This window comes from Calonectris borealis, chromosome 10, assembly GCF_964195595.1.
Source record: "Calonectris borealis chromosome 10, bCalBor7.hap1.2, whole genome shotgun sequence".
NCBI lineage: Eukaryota > Metazoa > Chordata > Aves > Procellariiformes > Procellariidae > Calonectris > Calonectris borealis.
Window position 1 is genome coordinate 14,460,113 of NC_134321.1, and position 21,132 is coordinate 14,481,244.

At 40.9% G+C, this 21,132-nt stretch overlaps 2 protein-coding genes across 57 annotated transcripts in view; one reads left to right on the forward strand and one right to left on the reverse strand.

The window, feature by feature from the left end:
• SLMAP (sarcolemma associated protein) overlaps positions 1–8,983 on the reverse strand; it is a 90,513-nt gene extending 81,530 nt beyond the window's left edge. For 16 of the 50 annotated variants that reach the window (XM_075158993.1, XM_075158985.1, XM_075158986.1 and 13 more), the window contains exons 1-2: positions 8,827–8,981; positions 7,227–8,696 (exon numbers count right to left, since the gene is read on the reverse strand). In XM_075158993.1, coding sequence (XP_075015094.1) covers positions 7,227–7,424 — 198 coding nt within the window. In that variant the 5' untranslated portion in view covers positions 7,425–8,696; positions 8,827–8,981. Of the gene's footprint in view, positions 1–1,860; positions 1,988–7,226; positions 8,697–8,826 lie in introns of those variants that run through there. The other 34 variants (XM_075159004.1, XM_075159006.1, XM_075158997.1 and 31 more) reach the window with 5 other exon arrangements.
• A 190-nt stretch (positions 8,984–9,173) lies between these two features.
• The window catches only part of DENND6A (DENN domain containing 6A), a 37,336-nt gene continuing 25,377 nt past the window's right edge, over positions 9,174–21,132 (forward strand). For 2 of the 7 annotated variants that reach the window (XM_075159024.1, XM_075159025.1), the window contains exons 1-3: positions 17,116–17,407; positions 20,797–20,835; positions 20,931–20,973. In XM_075159024.1, the coding sequence (XP_075015125.1) occupies positions 17,219–17,407; positions 20,797–20,835; positions 20,931–20,973 (271 nt within the window). In that variant the 5' untranslated portion in view covers positions 17,116–17,218. Of the gene's footprint in view, positions 9,313–10,636; positions 10,936–11,500; positions 11,648–13,044; positions 13,171–17,115; positions 17,408–20,796; positions 20,836–20,930; positions 20,974–21,132 lie in introns of those variants that run through there. The other 5 variants (XM_075159028.1, XM_075159026.1, XM_075159029.1 and 2 more) reach the window with 5 other exon arrangements.

A 21,132-nucleotide genomic window follows, 5' to 3' on the forward strand; every position in this document is an offset into this window, starting at 1 on the left:
ATTAATTCTTCAGTCTTTTTAATGGTTGGTTCCTGTTATTTTATAACCTAAAAAGGTCTAAGAATAGCACATATTTTCCTCCAGCATGCACCATACTTCAACTATCAATACTGAAATGTTCCTTAGCTTTGCAAAGATTATATAAATTCCTTATGCCCTTAACTACCCTTGACTAATCCCAGCACTTTTTATATTTACTTTTTACATGTTTACAAAAGTAAATAAAGTTGAACTGCCACTAGCGTTTTCTGTGTTTTTCTACACAACTACAGTGTTACTACAGGATTTTGGACTTTCTATTATAAGCCTGCTGGAAGTTCATCATTTATTTATACTTTTTCAAGACCAAAATAAACTCTAAGACATGGCTCAATCACATACATGTGTGTCTGGTACAACATAACACAAAAATTGTATCCGATTAAGTGTCTGGCTCCAGTACAATTATTTTCCTTTTCAAAAAGGAAACTGTTCTGGGTCTCTGGCAGACAGATATGTTTTCTTACCACCTTCTTTTAAGATGGTACAGTCCAATGCATATCTCTGCCTGGGGGTCCCACTCCTAAAGCAAACTGAAAAAACGCTTGCCTATACTCGACAAAAACATGACAATACTGCAAGCCTTCTTCCACCAGTTCTGCTACAAGCAGAAATGTTTCTGGAAAGAAAGACAAGTTGGGAATGTTAATTCATTGTCACAGCAATATTTAACTAAACTTGGAGCTCTTAGATAATCCAAACTCTCAGCAAGTGAGCAACATTAACAGGAAGCAACTATTGATGTGACTCAAAAGAAAATCCAGATACAACAAACAATCGTGTAATTTAGTACCAATATCCTGTAAAATTGCTAGCTTTAGAGATGGAGACAGCATTCTTCCTTCCCCTTCACTTGCCAGGTTCCACAAACAATAATAATTTTCACTTTATATTACCTATTAAAAAAAATTACAAAAGCCAAAATGCAACAAATCAGCTGAGTATTTGTCTACACATTTTGCAGAGTTTTAGCTAGATCAGATTCAAATCAACACGAGAAAAGTAGCACACTGACACAGTTAGACACTACTAACCCACACGGCCCTTTACAGCATACGTAAATTCAGTTACTTTAACAGATAACACAGAAACCAAAACTGTTCAAATTCTGTAAGAAAAATGAAAGGGCAAAGCCAAATAAAAAATATTTATCCAGTGTAATGTAAATCCACCTGCGAATGATCAATGGATTGCTGCAACTAACATGTGAAAGAAAGTCAAAGAAAAAGTCAAAAAGAATTTTATATAATGAAAGTTTATTAGGGAAGCAAGGTTTTACATTTATAAGCATGGGACCAGGAGCAAACCCAAACTATCCCATTAGAGACCTAAGGAAAACACATTTACTGGCCTTCAGTACTGCTAAGTAACCTGATTCATTTGAGGTTTGTAAAAATTAATTGCAAATACAAAAGGGATTTTTGTTTGTTTTTAAAACCTGATCAATGTGTTGGTGTTCCTGGCTCAGGATAGATGCATCATGACTGCAATGGATCAGCTCCAAGAATTACAGTATTAGCTCTGCAGCAGTTGCTCTAGATGGTATCTCTGCAGGGAAATCCTTGTCAGCAGCAACTCACCTCTACTATAAATGGCCACCAGCACTCCTACACTGGGTTCTAAAAGAAGTATGGTGGTGAAGTTTGCCAAAACCGAGAACTACCCCATACCCTACCCCATACTACTCTTATGATCATATCAGCATAAAATTGGATAGTTCATTCAGGGTGAAAAGCACTTACATAAAAATATTAACAGGTATATGTAAGGGCTGGCTGATATTACCCTCTTAACGAAAGCATCTAAGCACTAAAATTTCACCTTAGTGCATTATAGCAGATCTGGGTCAGTCTCCTAGGGCAGTTGGAATAAACATTCAATGTTTGGAAGATAAAGTGTCCCCTCTACAGACACCACAGACTGTAAGCATACAGCAACATCAAAAGTACTGAAAAATAAAACATTTGTTCAGCTCTCAAAGACAACAATCGTAACAGAAAGCTGAAAAGATGCAATAGAGGAAAAATAAATAACAGACACCGTATCTACCGAAGGAAATGCTACTGATACATGAGAAGTTAAACATCCCTTATACAAATCAGCACCAAATAGCCCAAAGTATCATACAGGAATCTCTATAGGAAGCAGCAGAAAAAATCTCCCATTAAGATCCTGCAACCCCAAATATGATTTTTGATATCCCACTAAATTTTGTAACATTGATTTACTAAAATACTTCTGAACAAACAGGATGTCTGGAGAAGATATCTTATACTTCTTGAACCTTGCCAAATTCTTGATCTCCACAAAACATTCTATGTAATGTTAAGTGAACAACATATTTCCTTTTTACAAATTCTTTCTTTGCTTTCTTTCATGGTTAATATACTTTTATTCCTAGTACAATATAGCAAGAAAAGAGAGCACCTAATCTTTCAACTCCCGTTTATCAATGTATTTCTTGCATTGGTGGTCCAAAATTAGATGCAGTATCCTAGATATGGTCTAACAAGCTGCAAGGCGTTCTTCCTTTCCAAGTGCAGGACTTCACATTTGCCCTTGTTCAGACTCATAAGGTTCATGTCTGCCCATTCGTTCAGGAAGGTCAGGTCCCTCTGGATGGCAGCCGTGCCCTTGAGTATATCAACTCATTCCCCACCACACCAACACTCCCAGCTTCGGTGTCATCTTCAAACTTGACTAGAGTGTACTTCATCATGTCCTTCAGGTCATTGATAAAAATGTTAAATGGGACAGGTCATAATACAGACTCCTGCAGCATTCTGCTTGTTACCAGCATCCAGGTAGAGCAGCACCTATTAACCACTACCACTGAGCTTGATCCTCAAACCAGTTTTATTTTACTCATCTAGTTGTTCATGCATGCAGACTGCAGTGCCCTAACTTAGACAGATGACCATCATGGGAAACAGTCAAAAGCCCTGCTAAAGGCAGGTAAATAGCAGGCACTGCACTCCCCCTTGCCCACAAATCTAGTCATTTTCTCATACAAGGCAATCAGACTAGTCAGACATGATTTATCCCTTCTATATCCATACTGACCATTACCAAATCATCTTCTTCATGTGCCCAGAAAAGTGTTCCAAAGCTAGTTCCATGATTTTCCCAGGGACTCAAATAAGGCTAGCCAGTCTGTAATTCCCTGGCTGTACCTTTGGGGTTGTTGTTTGGGGGTGTTGGTTTTTGGGTTGGGGGGGGGGGGGCAGGGAGGAGGGCAGGGTTTGTTTGTTTTCTTTAAAGAGGGTGCTCCCTGCAGGAAGTGTTCTGTAACATTTTTATCTCACATATTTTAAGCCTAGAAGCCATGAAGCACAGCCTTAATAAATTTAATTTGCTAACATGTGGATTATTTGGCTTTCAATTTACTAGTTAGCATTTCTGTAACCAAGATACTATGAATGTGCTCAATTCAATTCATAGCCACTTTGAATTAAATGAAAACAGTAGTATTAGCTACCAGCCTTACACAGAAACTTGTGCCTACATATTTTTTTTCAGTTGTTAAAAAAGTCCGGTTATTTGGAGTCCTTTTGGTCTAAGAAAATACTTTATTTCTCACACAATTTCCCAGCACCTTTGGTAAACTCTGGCAATGGACTCTCTATAAAATGTACTTATAATAGCCACTCACAACAATCTAAGACCCTGAGTAATTCCAGTTTCTGAAAGCCTGGATATCTGTCGAAACTTCAGGTTTCTACTAAAAGCTTCCACCACATCTGCTAGAAGCATTTCAGCCTGGGAGAAGTCACATATAAATTCCCAAGGGTTTTCAACTTGCTTATTTTTAAAAACAAACCAACCAACCAAACAAGTTTAAGACTATTTCAATTAAGCAGTTTTTACAGAGTTTCTGCCCATATGCAGTGATAGAAGCTAAACAAACATCTTTAGATTTTCTGAACTATAGCCCACTTTTTCTTTTGCTTTGATTCACACTTTTTGGAACACCCCATGCTCAGCACAACATCCACTTCCTACATATGTAGTGACTCACTTTTTCAGGCATCTCTTAAAAAGATTCATTAACTTGTAATTACTCAAAAAAAAAAGTCAATTCTAAGCATAAGCTTCTAAGGTTATTGCTGTATGAAAAATCCACAAGGAGATATTACACTGTTTCTACAAACACAAGCAAAAAGAGGCATTGCACAAGTTGTCTATAAAAGTATTATTAAGCACAGAAAAAGTCTGAGTACAGATATTCCCCCCACCATCTCCTTCCACCTTTATCTTACACAGTTTAGGCTTACATACTATGTTAAAATATTTTTAAAAGCAAATCCAACTTTAAATATCTGCTTTTAATTGCTATTTACTGGTGATCTTGAAGACTCATCCTACTTTCATCCTTAATAATGCTGGTGTTACATAGACATTATCTCCTTCGGGCATGTAACTTTTTTCATGCATAATTAAAATGCCTTTATACAAAGTAAACATTCATATCTTTCAACTGTAAGTAACATGTCATCTTCAACTTGGTCTATTTATGTGACATACTTCAGCTTAAGCCTACCTCTGCCTCAAAAAAAAATTGTACACTAGTTTCCTTGCCACTGATTACTGATGCTCCCTCTCTTCAGTTTTTACCCTTCTTTACAGATTATGCTCATACAATTGTTTACAGACTACGTAGTAAACAGGATCACTCACATGATTCACTAAAACAAAACAAACAAAACTCCAAATGCTCAAGAAAAAAAAAGTATTATTAGAGTATAACCGAAATGCAGCTCAAAAGGCAGCACTGAGACTGGACTGAGTGACTGGGAATGCCAGGAACTGGTATTGCCAAAGTCCACAACTTACGAAACTGCAGCCCCAGATCATTCATGAACTATTTTGAATTACTTGAAGGCTTTTCTCTGTTACCAAATTAACGTTTCAAGGTCTTATCAATTCTGGGTTTTGTGAAAGATAAAAAAGTCCTATATATAAGCTTCTAAGAAATGTTTACAAATACTGTGGCAAAAAGAATTTATGCAGGTTTAAATATAGGTCATTGATAGGATAATGACATATTCCTAAATGAGATGTACTTATTAGCAGTTCCATAAACAATGATAATAAACCTTCCTGCATGCAATGTTCTGGCATAGTTTTACGTCTTTGTTTATACTTAGAAAAGAGCACAGAATTCTTTAAAGTAGTTTTTGCGATTCAAGATTAAGACTGTATTTACCGGCATCTTCCACCTGCTTTTTCACAACAGCATTTTATATCTATTATCTCTAATGATGCATTTTTCCCTCTCCCCCAACTATCTCACAATTTACCATTAAGATACTCAACCAGATGAAAAAACAGACCATATTGTCAAGAAACACACACAGAACTGCAAATTCTCCATACTGCTGTATCAACGCTTTAAACCTTTTACAGTACCACAACATCTAACATGCAAAATACAGTAATGTATTTCTATGCATGACCTTAAGCCCCCTCTTTAGTTGATCACTATGGTTACTGATCCAGCTACCCACCTGGGCAATTTTCATCAAGACCCCCATCAAATCCTCACATGACAGTATCTCAAGAACTATCCCATACCATCCACTTACTTACTACTACCAAGCTGCTATTTTAGATTAGCTAGATAAAATGAATAAGCATATAATTTTTTAACCTGTATTAGAAAAGCCAAAGCTAACTGAAATTTAAAAACACACAAAAATCCACAGCTGACCATCTTTTAAGCTCATCTGTTAGTTAGCAAACTTGCTCAACACTCAATGCTTTGTCAAATCTTTAATATGGCTAGACTATTTGTAACTACAAAAGAGTACATGGGGGCCTTAAAATCTTTATAAATCATGAGAAATGTTGATAAAAAGCTATACACATAATACTTCTTAATTTAAAATCAGTACAATAAATTGAAACGTTTTACTTTGCTGAGTCAAAGAAGAAAGGTTAAAAACTAAGCTTAAATTGAAAATATTTCATGCACTTAAGTTTTCTAAAGTATACAAGAATGCACATCACATACACAACAGAGCCAAAACAACATGCTTAATGAAACGCTAATACAGATAGCAGTTTGCACAGTTACGTGCAGGTAACTTGAAAGCCATGCCATAACCCAGCCTTAAGAAATTAAACGCTTGTCTTGTCCCATCATGCCCAGGTATTGCATAACATAGGATAGTTAACAATGGAAGATTTAAGAACTTTGACTGTGTTGTACTGTTCCTCATGTTGTGTCACACTACTAAAAAATACTGCATTAATTACAGACCATAGTATTCTTAAAATCAAGAGCTACACTGACCGCATTTCATAGAAGGGCATGTTGTGAAGCTAAAAAACAGCTGGTTTAGAGCACATGAAGTTCTAAGGCATAATATCGACATATTTGAGGGGAAAAAAAAAAAAACAAAGTGCTGAGCAACTGAAATCTGCACTTTGTTCATTTCTTGCTGGATATTTAAAATTAACTTGACAGTCATTAAGTAAAACAACTTTACTTGTCCCAGTTCAATCCCTAGTGGACAAAACATGCACTACAGAACCCCTAAATTTCACAGAACAAGATAGTTAGCCTTTTAAGAGGAACAGTTAAGACAACACAGGATATATTTTAAAACCATTTTCACGCTCAGTGAGAGAATATCTTGTATGCCATTTGTTATGCTCCTGCTGCCAGTAACAGACCTTCTATCAGACCCAAACAACAAAATACTCTTCATAAAATTTCAAAAGGGCAAGTAGGAAGCATGCCAAACAAACCCAGTATTTTTTTTTAAATCTCTTTTTTGACACTCCTCGCAATGAGATTTATTTACATGCTCAAATAAAATAGTAGTTTCTCAGCATTTGAAAAAATATTATTACACCATTATATTCAGCCTGTGCTTTCAGATTTGTATTACTCACCTCAAAATCACCTACTTCCAGCAATGAATAATGCACATGCAAATTTTTCAGTACTTATCACCATTTTCAACTGTTAGTTTTATGTACTTTTAATAATATTTAAAGCTTCTGCTTAGTAAGAAATTATCAACTTACCTGAAAAGTAATCATTTTAACTATAACACAAATCTTACTCCTTCCACATGAAGCCGTATTTATTACAGCAAAACCAAAGCGATCTGCAATCTACAGGGACTTGCTAAAACAAATGTGCAATTCATTATTTTTAAATAAAGAAAACATCTTACCTTGCCTGTCTTGTGATCAAACCAGACAAGAGCATGGTTCCTGGACAGCACCTTACAGTCAAAAGTTGCATTATTCTGAGCTGGCCGGCAGCGAGCCACTGAGCGGCCGATCTTGACGGGCTCGTCCAGGTAGACATGACGCTCCTGAAATGGATGAGAGTTCGGGCGGCAAGTGAAGATGGCCAAGGCTGAAGGCATCGAGGACAGATTGGGGTTGCCACACCAACCAGAGATGAAGAGAGCCTCTTCTGATGCAGACTGTCCTCCACAATTTTTAACCCAAACCTCCACAGCAACTTTATATTAAAGCAGGACAAACATTATCATATGAGAGGCCTAACAACTCATTGTTTCAGTGTGTAAACTAATTCTGGCAACAATCCAGTGAAAAAGCCCCATGTCTTTCAATTCTATCAGCAGTGGCCCAAAAAAAGTCTAAAATGTACAACTTTCAATCCATCCTCCTTTGGAAGAATAGGAACAAGCATCTGATTCCTTCAAAGAGAAGCAAAGGCTCCTTGAAAGAAAGATAGAATGTCTTAAATCCAAGTAGATGAGTCATACAAGTACTTTTGTTTGTAACCTCAACTGCCTTCTTTTCCCTCTCCTTCCGTAAACAACACTGACCAAAATTCTGACCAATGCAACATGGAAGCAAGGAAAGATTTAAGGAAGGGGGATGAGGGAGAAGGATTAGCGTCCTCTCTCAAAGCGCACAGATCAGGAGTTGGAAGGTGAATACGAAGCCCTCGCTCCACAACAGGGATCTAGTCGCTTCACATGGCAATCCGCATTTCACCATCTTCATATATTAAACCAAAGCAGAATAGGTGGTCCTCGACTTAGGATGGGGTATGAGAGCTATCCTGCTTTCCTCCCCTACGCCAGATAAAGCTGAACTGGTCTACAGTTTCAGGCAGCCACTCAGATAAGGAACTTGATAAGGCATGGAGAGGGCTTCAAACTCTCCTTCTTTGGGGGACAAACTAACGCGTGGGAAGGGTCCTTCGGGGACGGCCTACGAGGTGCACTGACAGGTTGCTCCCAGGCGGTGCCCGCGATGGCTCTGGCTGGCTGCAGCGGGCAAGCGTCCCTGCGCGGCGGGTCTGCTGGCGGCGGGTCTGCTGGCGGCGGGCCGGCGGGCGGGCGGGGGCGCGGGGGCCGGCGGAGGAGGCAGGCGAGCAGGGGGCTGCTCCAGGAAGTCTCCGCCAGAAGCCCCCGGCGCGGGGAGCGGCGGGCCGGGAGAGGCGGCGTCCCCTCCGCTCCGCTCAGCCCCTCCGCAGGTGGCTGCGCATGAGGAGGGCCCGCTCCTCAGCCGCCCGCGCTCTCCGCCCGCCGAGCGCGGCTCCGCTGGCCCGGCGGCGGCCGGCCCTGCGGCGGCGGGAGAGGCCTGGCGGCCGGGCCCGGACGCCTCCCGCTCGGTAGCTCTGCCTCTCAGGCAGCCGCCGACCACGAAAACTTTCCTCCGACCTGCAGAGCCGAAAACAAACCGGGTCAGACGCGTCCCTTTCCCGGCGCGGCCCCGCGCCTCCCCCTGGCCTAGCGCTGCCCGGCCCCGAGGGAGGCACGGGGGGCACCAGGGCTCCGCTCCCTCCCTTACCTTCAGTGCAGCGGCCGCCATAGTGACTGGAAACCTACCCGGTGTAGCAGCCGCGGCGCTGCCGGGGAGGGGCGGGGGTCGGGGGGGAGGGCAGGCGGTGGCGGAGGGAGGAGCCGTCCTCAGCGGGGCCTGACCAAAGGGAAGGCGCGACGGCCGCCTCCAGCCTCCGCGCGGGCGACTGCGCAGGCGCGGGATGGGGGTCTGCGCCGGCGCGCTGCGCCCAGTGAAGCTGCGGCAGCGGCCGGGGCCCCGCCCCGTGGCCGCGCCGCCCTCTTCCGGGTGCGCGAGGCAGGGGGCAGCGCGGGGGGGGCGGTGGGGTGCCTGTGAGGGGAGGTGGGCGGCGGGCTGAGCCGTGAGGGGCGAGGGTCCGGGCGGTTATGCAGGGGTCGAGCGGTCTCCTGTGAAGCGAGAGAAGGGGTGGAGGGCTGCTGCGAAAGGGCACAGCTAGGACGTGTTAGCAGGTGGGAGCGGGGGCAGGTCTCTGAGGTGAGTGAGCCCCCGGGGCCGGGTGCTGTCTCTTTCCGCTCCCCTGTTCTCCTCAGCTCTGCCCTAGGGGTGGGGGGAGGGAAGGAGCGAGCGAGGGTCGTCTGCCGTTAAGTAAGGGAGCCCTGAGGAGAAACTGGGGTCACACGTTATCAGCAGAGCTCTCATAAGAGAGTGCAGGAGTCTCCCCGGCATCCTCCTGCTTGCCCCCTGCTCTTCTTGCCGTTTTATGATCCCAGGTTGAAAATTTTGGAAGCCGCAGTGTCATTTGACGTGTCCTGGGGAGGGAGAAATGCTGGCCGTGTTTTGCCGTCTCTAGTTACAGGCTGGCAACTGGAGCGGGGGGAACCCTTGAAGTGGTAACTGCAGGCACACGGCAGGGAAGGGTCAGGGCAGGACAGAGGTGGGGTCACAGGTGCAGTGTTTTCCCTCAGTAGGTCTTGGAGCATCATCCAAGGTCATTTATCCCCGTTTTCTAGAAGCCAAGGAAAGGTGGTTCCTTTTTCAAGGTCATACGGTAGGCTAGTGCCGAACAGGTCTCTCCGGTCTGAATTCATTTTTAAGTCCGTCATTCCCTATAAAGCAAACAAGTGGAGATTGTTTGATATAAGATAGATGTTGGAGTCGTGCCAGCACTATAATTACCCTGTGACAAGGTGTTAGGATTAGGGATATGGGAGGGTTCTGTCATGCCAGAAAGGCCAGGCAGCTGTGGAGGAGAAGTGGAGCTGGGCCAGGCAGTTTAGCCAGCAATGTATGAGGGAAATAAGCAACAATTGAGGTAAGGCAGTGCAGTGTATGAGAGAAAGCGTGATTGCTGTGCTATTACTTATAGCACAGTAAAATCTGAGGGTTGGCTTCATTTTTGTCCTTCCTTTTTGACTGCACTGTGATTCGGTGGGGGGGTGGGTCGTGATTCATTACAGCCTAGTTTTCTTCTGTTTTCTTCCAATGATCGAATGAGAAAAAGATAGCAAAACCAGGCAGTAACATCTGTGTTTGAAGCAAAGAAATGAAATCTAAGATGAGAAACAAGTCTGATTTTTTAAAGACAAAAAAAGAAAGACTAATAGGTGGAAGCTTTAGGACTATATGTCCATAGTTTTCAGTTCTCCTGACAGGAGAAAAACAAAAAAATACCTGGCACACCACTTTATGGCTTTAATCAGCTTGTTTACGAGATTATACTACTGTGATAAATATATTCCTAATTTATTAGTTTTTTAAATAAATGGAAATTCAGCATGGCTATTGCTTATAGCACACAAGGTGCCATAAGTAATCAAAAGGGGGAAGAAAAGGGGTATAAAAAGAGGATGGGGAAAATAGGGAATAAATTAATCCATCAGGAGTTAGATTTGAGGAAAGGACTTGCAAAAGTAGAAATAATTGAGAACATTTTGCAATTGCAAAGGCGTAAAAAGTGGGAACAAAGGGTATTACAGGTGTTGGAATGAAAGGAATGTTTATGAGAGCATTTTTTATATTTTTGTGTGCATGTTTAATGGAGAAAGGAGTCTGAAAGTAAAATCAAAGATGAAGAAGAACCATTACCATCTATAGGGCCTAAGAGAATCAAGTAAAAAAGATAAGCTGAATAGTGGATATCTTTTTCTCATGTTCTCTGTAAGTATTTATAATTTTTAGACAATGTTACTGAGATTCAAACAAATGTCCTACTGTGTTGTCTGTACAGTATCTTTCTCAAGTCTTCCTGCGACCAGCAGAATGAACTAATACCCTAAGTATCCGTGTCCTTTAAACTGTAAGCCACTGCCATATTATGGTATCCTGAACCCTTCTCCATCCCCTGGAGAAATCCCATTTTGACAGTCCCATGGGGGAAGCAATGGTACGTGCCAGCTGCCTTTCTAATACCTTTTGGTGCTGCCAAGTGTCTCCTGTAACAACAGAGTTCTACCTGCTTTCCAGCGAGGGCATTAATTTGAGCCTGCCTTTTCTGCATGAGTGCCAGCTTTCAAAGAAGTTGGATGGGTTTAGTTATCTCTCAGACTTTTTTACTCCTATTTCAAATTGCCTAATGAGTTCAAAAGTTATCAGGGGCAGTCTCAGACTAAGTTAAAAGTATAGAAAGTGGTTGCATTCTGAAATGACGATGCAATTATTGTACGGGTATTTTATGAGGTATTTGATGCTTACCAGAAAGTGTCCATCTTAGAACTGTGGAAGGCAACAGGTGGATGAAGGGAGTTCAGTATAAAATGCTCAGCCGCTGTACTGTGCTCAGCAGGAGTAAGGACGATGTGTAAGTTTGTGTCTGCGAACCACTGTTTGCCACACAACCAAAAGAGGCAGTGAGCTTTGGCAGCCATGTCAGGTAAGGGCAGCAAGATGCCATTTAGGTGGCCATTCTTTTTCCGGGCAGGAAGTCCATAAAAATTTTATGATAGCCATCATAGCTGAGGGCAGAAACAGCCCGCTCTATAGCCATCTTGGATAAGGGAAATGGAAGGGATGTGACTGTCATATTTGTTCCCTAAAGAGTTATAGTCTGTTTCAGGATGATGAAATGCAGCAGAGGTAGAGTTTATGTGCATGCCAAACATCTGGATTTTGGCTTGAATGTGTCAAAGTGCAGGAGAGATTCTGTGGTCTTAATGACTTGATGAAAAAGAAGATGTTCTGCTGAAAGAATCCTGTTATGAATCCTAAGTTAACTGTAACTGACCAGAGAAGAAAAACACTGAGCATCATTATAGGCAACTCAGTGCCAGATTTCTGAGTATTGTGCAATGATGATCTAAAAGGCTACCAAAATATTAATACACATCAGATTAAGATTGTCAGTGGAGAGGTGTTGTGAACCAGTTGCTTAGTGGGAGATCCTGACTCAAGAGAGCTTGTTACATTTGGAATGAGTGAGGCATGCTGTATAGCAAAAGTTCATTTTCTAGTATAAAAATCAAGATGCAAACTAATAATGAAAACGGAATAAACACATACGGAGAAAGGGGGAGATGCACAGTTTTCTACTGAGTTCTCATCCCTGAAACTCATTCATCAGCAATTTACTAAATCAATTTCTCATTGATTTTCAGTAATACAACAAATTCTGTGTATAATTACACCCTTTTAAGCCATACCAAATTTTAAAATATGACAGTCTATATAGGCATTTACTGCTACATAGAACAATGTGGAAACATATAGCAAAGTTTGAGCTGTTGTTTACATCCTAATGTATCTTTTGCAAAACAAACTTGCCTTAGAAGTAGCTTCTGAGACATTCAGAATCAAGCTGAATTGTCAAAAAGTAAGGAATTGTTTCAGAGCAATAGGTTCATTTTCCTGGAGCTATAGATGTGTCAATTTGAATGTTAACACTACAAAAATGTAGTTCACTTCGTGTCCACTAGAGGACTTGGGGGAGGACTAGTTGCATGGCATGTCAGACTTGTTAGCTCAGACCAGTATTTGCTGATCTATAGTTGCTTTTGAGATGCAGTGACTGAAAATGTAATCACTTTTTTCTTAGGTAGGAAAAGTGGTCTCACAAAGTAAGTTAAACAAGAAGTGGCAAGATTATTGTGACATTGTGGTGATTCTACAATTCGTTGAAGTATCCTGGTTGCAATTCTTGATAAAATTCACAATATTCTGTGCATGCATGATAATGTGTATCAGTGGACAGTCACAGGCATAAATGGTGTAGTTGCAGTGTATATCAAGACAGCAACAATCCAATTTGAATTTTTGGATACCTCTTCGTTTTAGGAGCTGCTGAATATATATACATTCTACAAATGTGTTCTCCTACAGTGTGTTTCTGTCCATGCTGGTATATCATGAGAAGTAAATGGAGCAATCAGAATGATGATCATTACTGGAAAACAACAACAGGTATTTGCTAATAGGTTATTTGCTGGTTTCATGATCACATTGAAAAAGAGCCAAATTATCCTAAATTAATCAAGATCATAGGTAACACAAAGCCTCTAATACATCTAAGAGCTGGTGTACACTTCAGTTTTAACTATGAACTTCTCTACACAGTGTTTCAACTACTGTATGTAAACCACTTTGTAAAAGATTCTGACAGATATAGACATTGATATGTATGTGTCTGACCAGTAAGTCCCCCTGCTTCCAGTGCCAGTGATCACACAAAATCCTTTTTATAAGCTCACCAAGCTCCTCAAAACTTATTAAGACTTTACTCCCCACTACTCTTGAAGAAAACGTCATTCAAAACCTTATTTCTCCAGTGATTAGAAAATTTATGCTAATTGTCAACCCGGATTTATTCAAGAGTAGTTACACTTTTTTATTGTAGCACTATCATTGTTATTTAGTTTCAGACTTATTTTCTATTCTTGATCTTTTAACTCTCTGATTATATAAAGAACAATTGCATTATTTTTCAGCGTTAATTTTGAAAGAATAAGCAACTCGGCTGGTTTAATCCTCTCTTGTCAGGTAGATTCTCCATTTATCTCATTTTCGTTCAGACCCGTCCCTGCTCCTATTTCTAGTTTGCATTAAGCTTATTAAAAGATACTCGTACCCAGTATACAAATTAGTATCTTGCTAACATAACAGATAATTATATGAATGTAATATACATAGTAAGCATACATTGAATATACTATTTATATTACATATTAAATATATGCGTATGTTATATTTATACAATTATATATAAATATATTATTTATAAATATATTCTATATATCCTAGCTATATATACAATATGCATTGTACAGTGTGTTGATAATGTATGTATATGGTATATATAAATAAGTGTAACGTAACATGCATACTGTTAATACAGTATTATGCTAATATATAACTCATTTTACGTGCAATGTTTCTTAATTTCTAATTAAATGAGGTAAGTTGGTATATCTGGCATTTTCACTGCTTGTCATTTTAGTAGAACATAGTCAGGATGTAACAAGTTCTTAGTTGCTTTTCTATTAATATGAGGTTGACTTTTTGAAGTTTGATGTTTTCTGTGGCTGTCTGAAAAGGAAGGAAAAGTGTTTTAAAAATAAGTATGACACTTCTGTTGTTTGTTTGTTTGTTGTTTGTTTTAAATAAATGTATTTATTAGACCAGATCTAATTTTCTGATACAAATAAAGTATTGCTTTAAATTCAGATCTCAAGGTGGGAGGTGGAGGGTGGAAGGTGAGATGAGCAGAAGATGTTTATCCAATTCTTTGGTGTTTTTCAGTGTATATGAACAGTCTGCACAGTCACTCCGTACTGAAGCTGATCAGCAGCCAACACAACATTTGCTGCTACCTGATAGGAAGCATCCCACCGAGAAAGGCGGGATAGAACAGTAGAGATACCAGCTGTAGGAGAAAGACAGAGGGTGGAAGAAAGCAAGATAGGCTCAAATTCTGAACAGTTTTGGCTCTTCAGAATCCAGCTGTCCCACTTAGGCCTATACTCATTTTTATTCCAGCAAGTGACATCACAGGGGATGTTTTTTCTAGAAGATAACTCTTGTCCAAACCCTGCCGAATATTAATATGAACAGATTGCTGTCTTTCTGGAAAATAAGACAGAGTTCATAGAGCTTTGTAAGGGCAAATTCCACATGCAAAGCCCTAGTATTTCATGCGATTGTATTGCAGTTTGTAGCAAAGCATTCTCGGTTAATAGATTCCCAACTTTGAAGTCTGTTTTGTCCTGCACTGATATGCTTCTTGAAGGAGAAAGCAGTCAGTCTCGGTTCTAAATGTTACAATACTTAAAATATATGCAGAAATATTTTTATTCTTTTTCTTAAACAACTGACATCCTTTTTCAACCAAGGAAGATCATCACATTTTACCAAAACTAAAATGATTTGAATTGGCTAGGTGAAAATCTTCGTGAACTAATGTTTCCCTAGTAATGAGGAATATCTCCAGTAGGTGAGAATCCTCTCTTTTTCAGTGACTTCTTTCTCAAAGATCGTTGTCTCTATTCTCTAAACTTTCTTCTGCCAAAAGATTATTTCTGTTACGCATCAAGTGGAATTAAGTTATTGTTATTGGTTATTGTTTAACAAGATGAGCAGAGTGTCTCACTCTTAGTAAGTACTTTGTTCTTATTTTACTTGTATATGTTTATACTTTTTATTCACATGAAAAGTTACAAACAAAGGCCAGCAAAATCTAGAAGGGAATGCATGATAATGATAGCTAAAATTTTTTTCTGCCCATGATAGCAAGAATGTAAACAAGGGAAGGTATAAAAATATAAACAAGGGAAGGCTTGTAAGAAGCCGTGAGGTGATACGTCTTCTTAAAGCAAGTGATAAAAGCTTTTAGCCAGGCCCTGTTTCAGCTCTTAAATGGAAATAGCAAATGAAATACCACTGCAGAATCATTGCTCTGAGTTTAACCTGGTGAAGCTAAGTCTTAGTCATGTCTTATTTTGGATGGTAATCTTTTACAGAACTCAGGAGTTAACTGTTGGAAAAGTTCATGAGTCTTTTATGGCATGATGGTAAAATAGCTGAAGCAACTAGAGGCAGCAAGAGCCTGCCTGTACAGCCACTCCCGTTGCACGCTACGTAACTCTATTCGTATCTTAGTTTATATCTAAAATTCACTTTGCCACTAATGGTTTGTGATAACTGAAGGCTGCTATATCTTAAATTATTACAATCATAATTTTGTGTATTATAATTTTGTCTGGGTTACATGTTTGCTCCTCCTTTGTCTAGGAAATTACTATAATGATCAAAGCATACTTCAACGGCTAGCAGTTTGGTTTTGATAGATAAACAAATGTTGTTAATGGGTCTTAAGGAAACAGTGCATCTAAAGAGTCGTAAATTTTCTATTAAGTATGTATAGATGTGGTATCTTGGTTTTAATATTTGCAACTTCTATTGGGAAAAAACGGCATGTAGTAATTCAGACAACCAGCTTGTCTGCGTCTACCACAGTCGAAGCTGTTCTAGTAGCAGTCAACAAAAAACCCAGTGTGAATAACTAAATAATAAGGGGTACAAGTCGGGGGTGGGTGGGTGTCATTTTTTTTGTTTAATAAAGTAGCTGTTTAGCACTTTCAACTCCACAAAATGTTTCCTATAAAATATAAATGGGACATGGACTGTGCTAAGAGAGTATTTGAAAGCTCTTACACTATTAAATAAAGAGCTTGGCTTTTGGCTAAGGCCAAAATAGGTTTTAAGAGATTTGGATGCTTTCACTTTTATTATTCCGACTTCCTGTGCAGGGTAAAGTTGTCCAACCATCAGCCTGTGGGATATTTCCATCTGACTCCTGAATGACGCTCAGTGTTGTGTAGGACGTGATGTAGACATGCCTACGTGAAGGTAGGCAATAACTTAGCAATAACCTTGTCCCCATCCAGATGCTGTTCACTGACATGCCAAACGGGAGAAGAAAATTGTGATTATTTGCCTCGGGTGTGTTGCCTGTGGAAGTTCCCCCACACTAGCCCCCTGCTGATGGGCACTCCGCTCCCTAGGGCAAGTGGCTCTGTCTCAACCCCCCGATGAAGGAGAGTAATGTTCTTCCTCAGAGCGAGCTGCACAAGCCAGTCCGCTGCTCGTTTAGAGCTCAGAAACGGCGCGAGTACGGGCAGTTCTTGAGCAGAGCGCGCAGTGCGTGGGCGAGGCAGAAGGAACGAGCGGCGGTTTCCCGCGGGTGGGCGCTCCACGGGCGGCGGGTCCGCCCGTCCCTTCCCTTGCGGGCCGCGGGGTGGCGCCGCCTGCCCCGGAGCGGGGGGGGAGCTCCCCCGCGGTAATGGTTCGGACGCTCCGGCTCTGGTCGCCCCCTCTCCTGTGGTGCCGCTTGGACTCTCCCACTTCAGGCGGCTCCAGTCCCCGGGGGAGCTCGGAGGAGGCGGTCCGCCGGGGCTCACGTGACTCCCCGCGGCTGGGCCGAGGCCGGAGCCGGCACGGCGGCGGCGGCCGGGCCATGTCGCTGCGGGAGCGGAGCCCGGGCGGCGCCGTCGAGGCCGGGGAGGACGCGGCGGCGGCGCTGGCGCTGGCAGAGACAGATGGTCCAGGCCGGTGCCTGTCGCTGCTACCCTGGGACCATTTCTCGGCCTGGCTGCACTGCGTGTGTGTGGTGGGCTTCGACCTGGAGCTGGGCCAGGCCGTGGAGGTACGTGGGGCGGCGGGAGCGCGGTGGCCGCCTGGCCTCGGCGGCGTGCGGGGCGCCGCGCACGCCTCGGTGGGCGTGTGGGCACCGTTCCCTCCGGGGGCGGGCGGCTCTGCGGCAGGGCCCGCCGGAATCGGGCACTTCCTCTGGTGCCGGTGTTGCAGAGCAGCGGGGGAAGCTCGGCGGTGTTTTGAGAGAAATGTGATTGTGCAAAATCCCAAAAGGCGGGTGAGGGGAGGGAGCGTGCTTCGGCGAGCTCTGAGATAGCGGAGAGAGCGGGGGGCAGTGTTTTGTGGGAAAGCCTTTGCCAGCGACAGCTGTCACGGAGCGTGAGATGAGTTTAATTATTTTCAAGCAACTGTTTTCATTATGCGTCAGTGTGCCGTTGTGAATGGTTTTCATCTTGTGCCATGATTTGTATTAAATACATCATCACTTTTCTTTGTATACGAATAGCACTAATTTCCATGACATCTAGGTGTTAAAGATTTTAAAAGAGTATAATAATAGTGTGAATGCAAGTAGTCTTCATAATTAACAGTTTTCTCCAGATCGCTAAGGTATGCAAATAAATTATCCAGATGTTTGAAGCATTTTCCTTGCACCATTAAATGAATGTTAAACGGTGACGGTGCATTAGTGTTGCTGCCACAAACTGCAGGTTTTTTTAACTCCCTGCTGCTCTTTGCCATTTTGTGCAACAGGCAAACATCTATGAAATTGCATGGGGGAACTGTATTAGGGAACTGATTGGGCTGAAAAATAAACTAGAAAGAATAATTATAATGTGGATCAGTTTCACATCCTGTTTCACCGTATTGACCCTATGACTGTGCAGCAAACAGTTGGTGTGCAGGGAAAAATGTCTTATCTTTTTCTTTTTTTCTTTTTTTTTTGTTAAAGTGGTGTTCGCATAAATGTATGGTAGACTGGCCTAAAATTCAACTAAGCTAGCTATTACAATATTTAAAATACATTGTTGGCTGCAAGAGAAATGCAAATAAGAAACTAGCATACTGTGCTAATTATTTAAGTTATATTCGCTTGATGTTATAAGGTGTTGTTAGCAACAAAGACAAGAATTTCTTTATAACCTGTGACTTAAGCAGATAGTGTGCTCGGTGGCTGAGGGAAGCACAGAGTAGCCTCTGTCCTGTCTGCACACAACTCTGTTAACAGTCCCATTAATTGTAGTTGAAGGGATGCATAAAATGAAACTTAAAATGTCTACATAACTAAGGCCTGAGTTTTTTCGGTTGCTGCAGGAAGAATAACTAGCTTTTAGTTTCGTTGGAATCTTTAACAATGGGGTTACTTAACAGTACGGAACATTAAAAGACGCAGAAATGCAAAGCAGGCATTTCTGTTGTTGCACACACATACAAAAGATGATGTTTTCTTTCTTTCTTGGAAACTCCTTAGACAGAAAGAAGCAGCTCCTTGCCCAAATCTGCAATTCTAGAAGAAAGTTCTTATGACTGTGTTTGAAGGGAAGAGTTCCCAAGTAGTTACCAAAGTTATATTTCCTGAATAACCACACTTTTCAAGTTAATTTTCTTTCACCTACAAATTAGGTTTTTTTTGTTTTGTTTCCTGTCCAGCAAGCTAGATTATTATTTCAAGGGGGAAATAAAATACATGTAAAAGACATTTAGATTATGGAGGCAAACATTTGGAAACTAGGAAGTGATGGTCTCCACTAATTCCGCTTCTTTGTGTCTCCCTTGCAGTCTTGTCTTTTCCCCTTCGCTTTTGTGCTTTTGATAGGCACCTTCATCTTCAACACCTTCTGGTGAAGAACAGCAGGCATAGCAGTAGCTCACAGGAGTGGTGTTCATGCTCTTTTCAGTTTAGATTTCTTTAGTAAGGTTGTTCAGAACATTGTGAAATCGGGTAAAGCGTCACCTGGGCTGTGCTTGCTCTCATTATCACCGCATCATTCTGACATGGCCATCCATGAAAGTCAGAAAGGCTGGGCGGATGTGACAGGATAGAGGTAACAGTTACAACTGTTTTTACTCCTCTCCTTTGACCTCTGGGAAGATACACCAGCTAGTGAGAAAAGGAGTATGAATTCAAGTCCAATCTGTATTCCAATCATCTGAATAGATGCAGATCATTTCAGCATCATTCAGCTGCTGAAAAAGTTCCATTTGAGTTTATTGCTTAGCATAAGATAGCATAGGAAAATGTTAAGTGATTAAAACAAGGTGATGATATGTTTACTAAATGCGGTATGCAGGTGTTCCACCCATATGTCTACTTTTAGGTTTAGTTATACTAATTGTATATTGTATGCCTGGACATCATTGGATAGAGGACTGAGGGGAAAAAGAAATGAATCGGGGACTTTATGGCCAGGGGACAGAAAGCCTGCTTAGTCAAGAGACCAGCCAGCGGCTATATTTGTTGTTTTCTATAGAGTAGGATAGCGTTATATTATCAGGAGATACATTACTTACATTTTGTCGAACAAGATTAAATTAGATAACTGGATGCTAGCAGTATGGTAATTATGAGGACCCTAGACTAAGTGTTCTTGCATTGGTCTTGTGTTCTTAGAGAAGTTCCCATCTATGAAAGCACTGTTTTCTTTGGAACATAATCTTTGAATTTATGTTGAATTTCCTTTGCTTACAAGCTAGCCACCCATTTCAGTAGTTTTGAGGGTTTTCTTGAGGAACTTTTTAGCTGAAATTTAAGTATCTCGGGTTTGTCCTCTTCCCTGTATGTTCTTTTCTCACTTATGTGCATAATCACTGATTTTGTACGTCCAGGTTTTTTTAAATGATGGTGCTTCCATACCTTACGTTATGTTGCATCAGTTTTGATTTCTGCGTTCTAAAAACATATTAAATAAATGTACTTTTTTTTCTGTCAGTACAAAAGTCATGGCTTTTTTTTCCTTGAGCCTTCACAGTTCCCAGCTCTCGTTTGGGGCCAATGTTCATCCTCCAATAGTTAATATTAATATAGAGGGTGTTTTGTGATTGAATTTTGGTTACTCCCACCTAACTATCCATTGCAACAGATTTCAGACAATAATGTGTTGTTGGCTTTCTATGGAATCATCTACTGCATTTCATATGTACAAGTTAAATCTAGAGGGCGTAATCTTGCTCTCCTTTGAGACCCATTGCACCAAAAATCTCAAGTACTCTGAATTCTTTAATGGTCTCCAGCTGGCATCCAAAATATCTTGTAAAGATGGTAATCAAGTTAGCTTGAAAGCATATGAAAAATAAGGACAGAGCCATAATGTTAATGGTTCACTATTGAAAATAGCCTAAGGCTAGGCAGGTATTTGAGGGTTGTATCATAAAAATATTTAATAGAATCTAATTGCTTACACCCAGTTTATTTTCAAATAAAATAATACTTTTTTCCTGTAGGTAATATATCCTCCACATTCAAAACTCACAGATAAAGAGGTAAGCCATGGTTGCTGTATAAGTATATCATTTGTTTTTAGTTTAGTAATTTCAGGAAATATAATGGCTCTCTTTTTCTTTTCCCCACCCTTTAGAAAACCAATATTTGCTATTTGTCTTTTCCAGATTCTAATTCAGGTAAGTGCTTCTTTCACTCTGTAGTTCTCTGTTGTTGGACTAAGCTATGTTAAAAAAGATAGAATTTGACAGTATAAATTCATGGTTTTAGATTAAATACTTATATGAATATCTTCAGGAAAGTTGCAAATAAGGTTAAATATAAAACTGTAATTATCT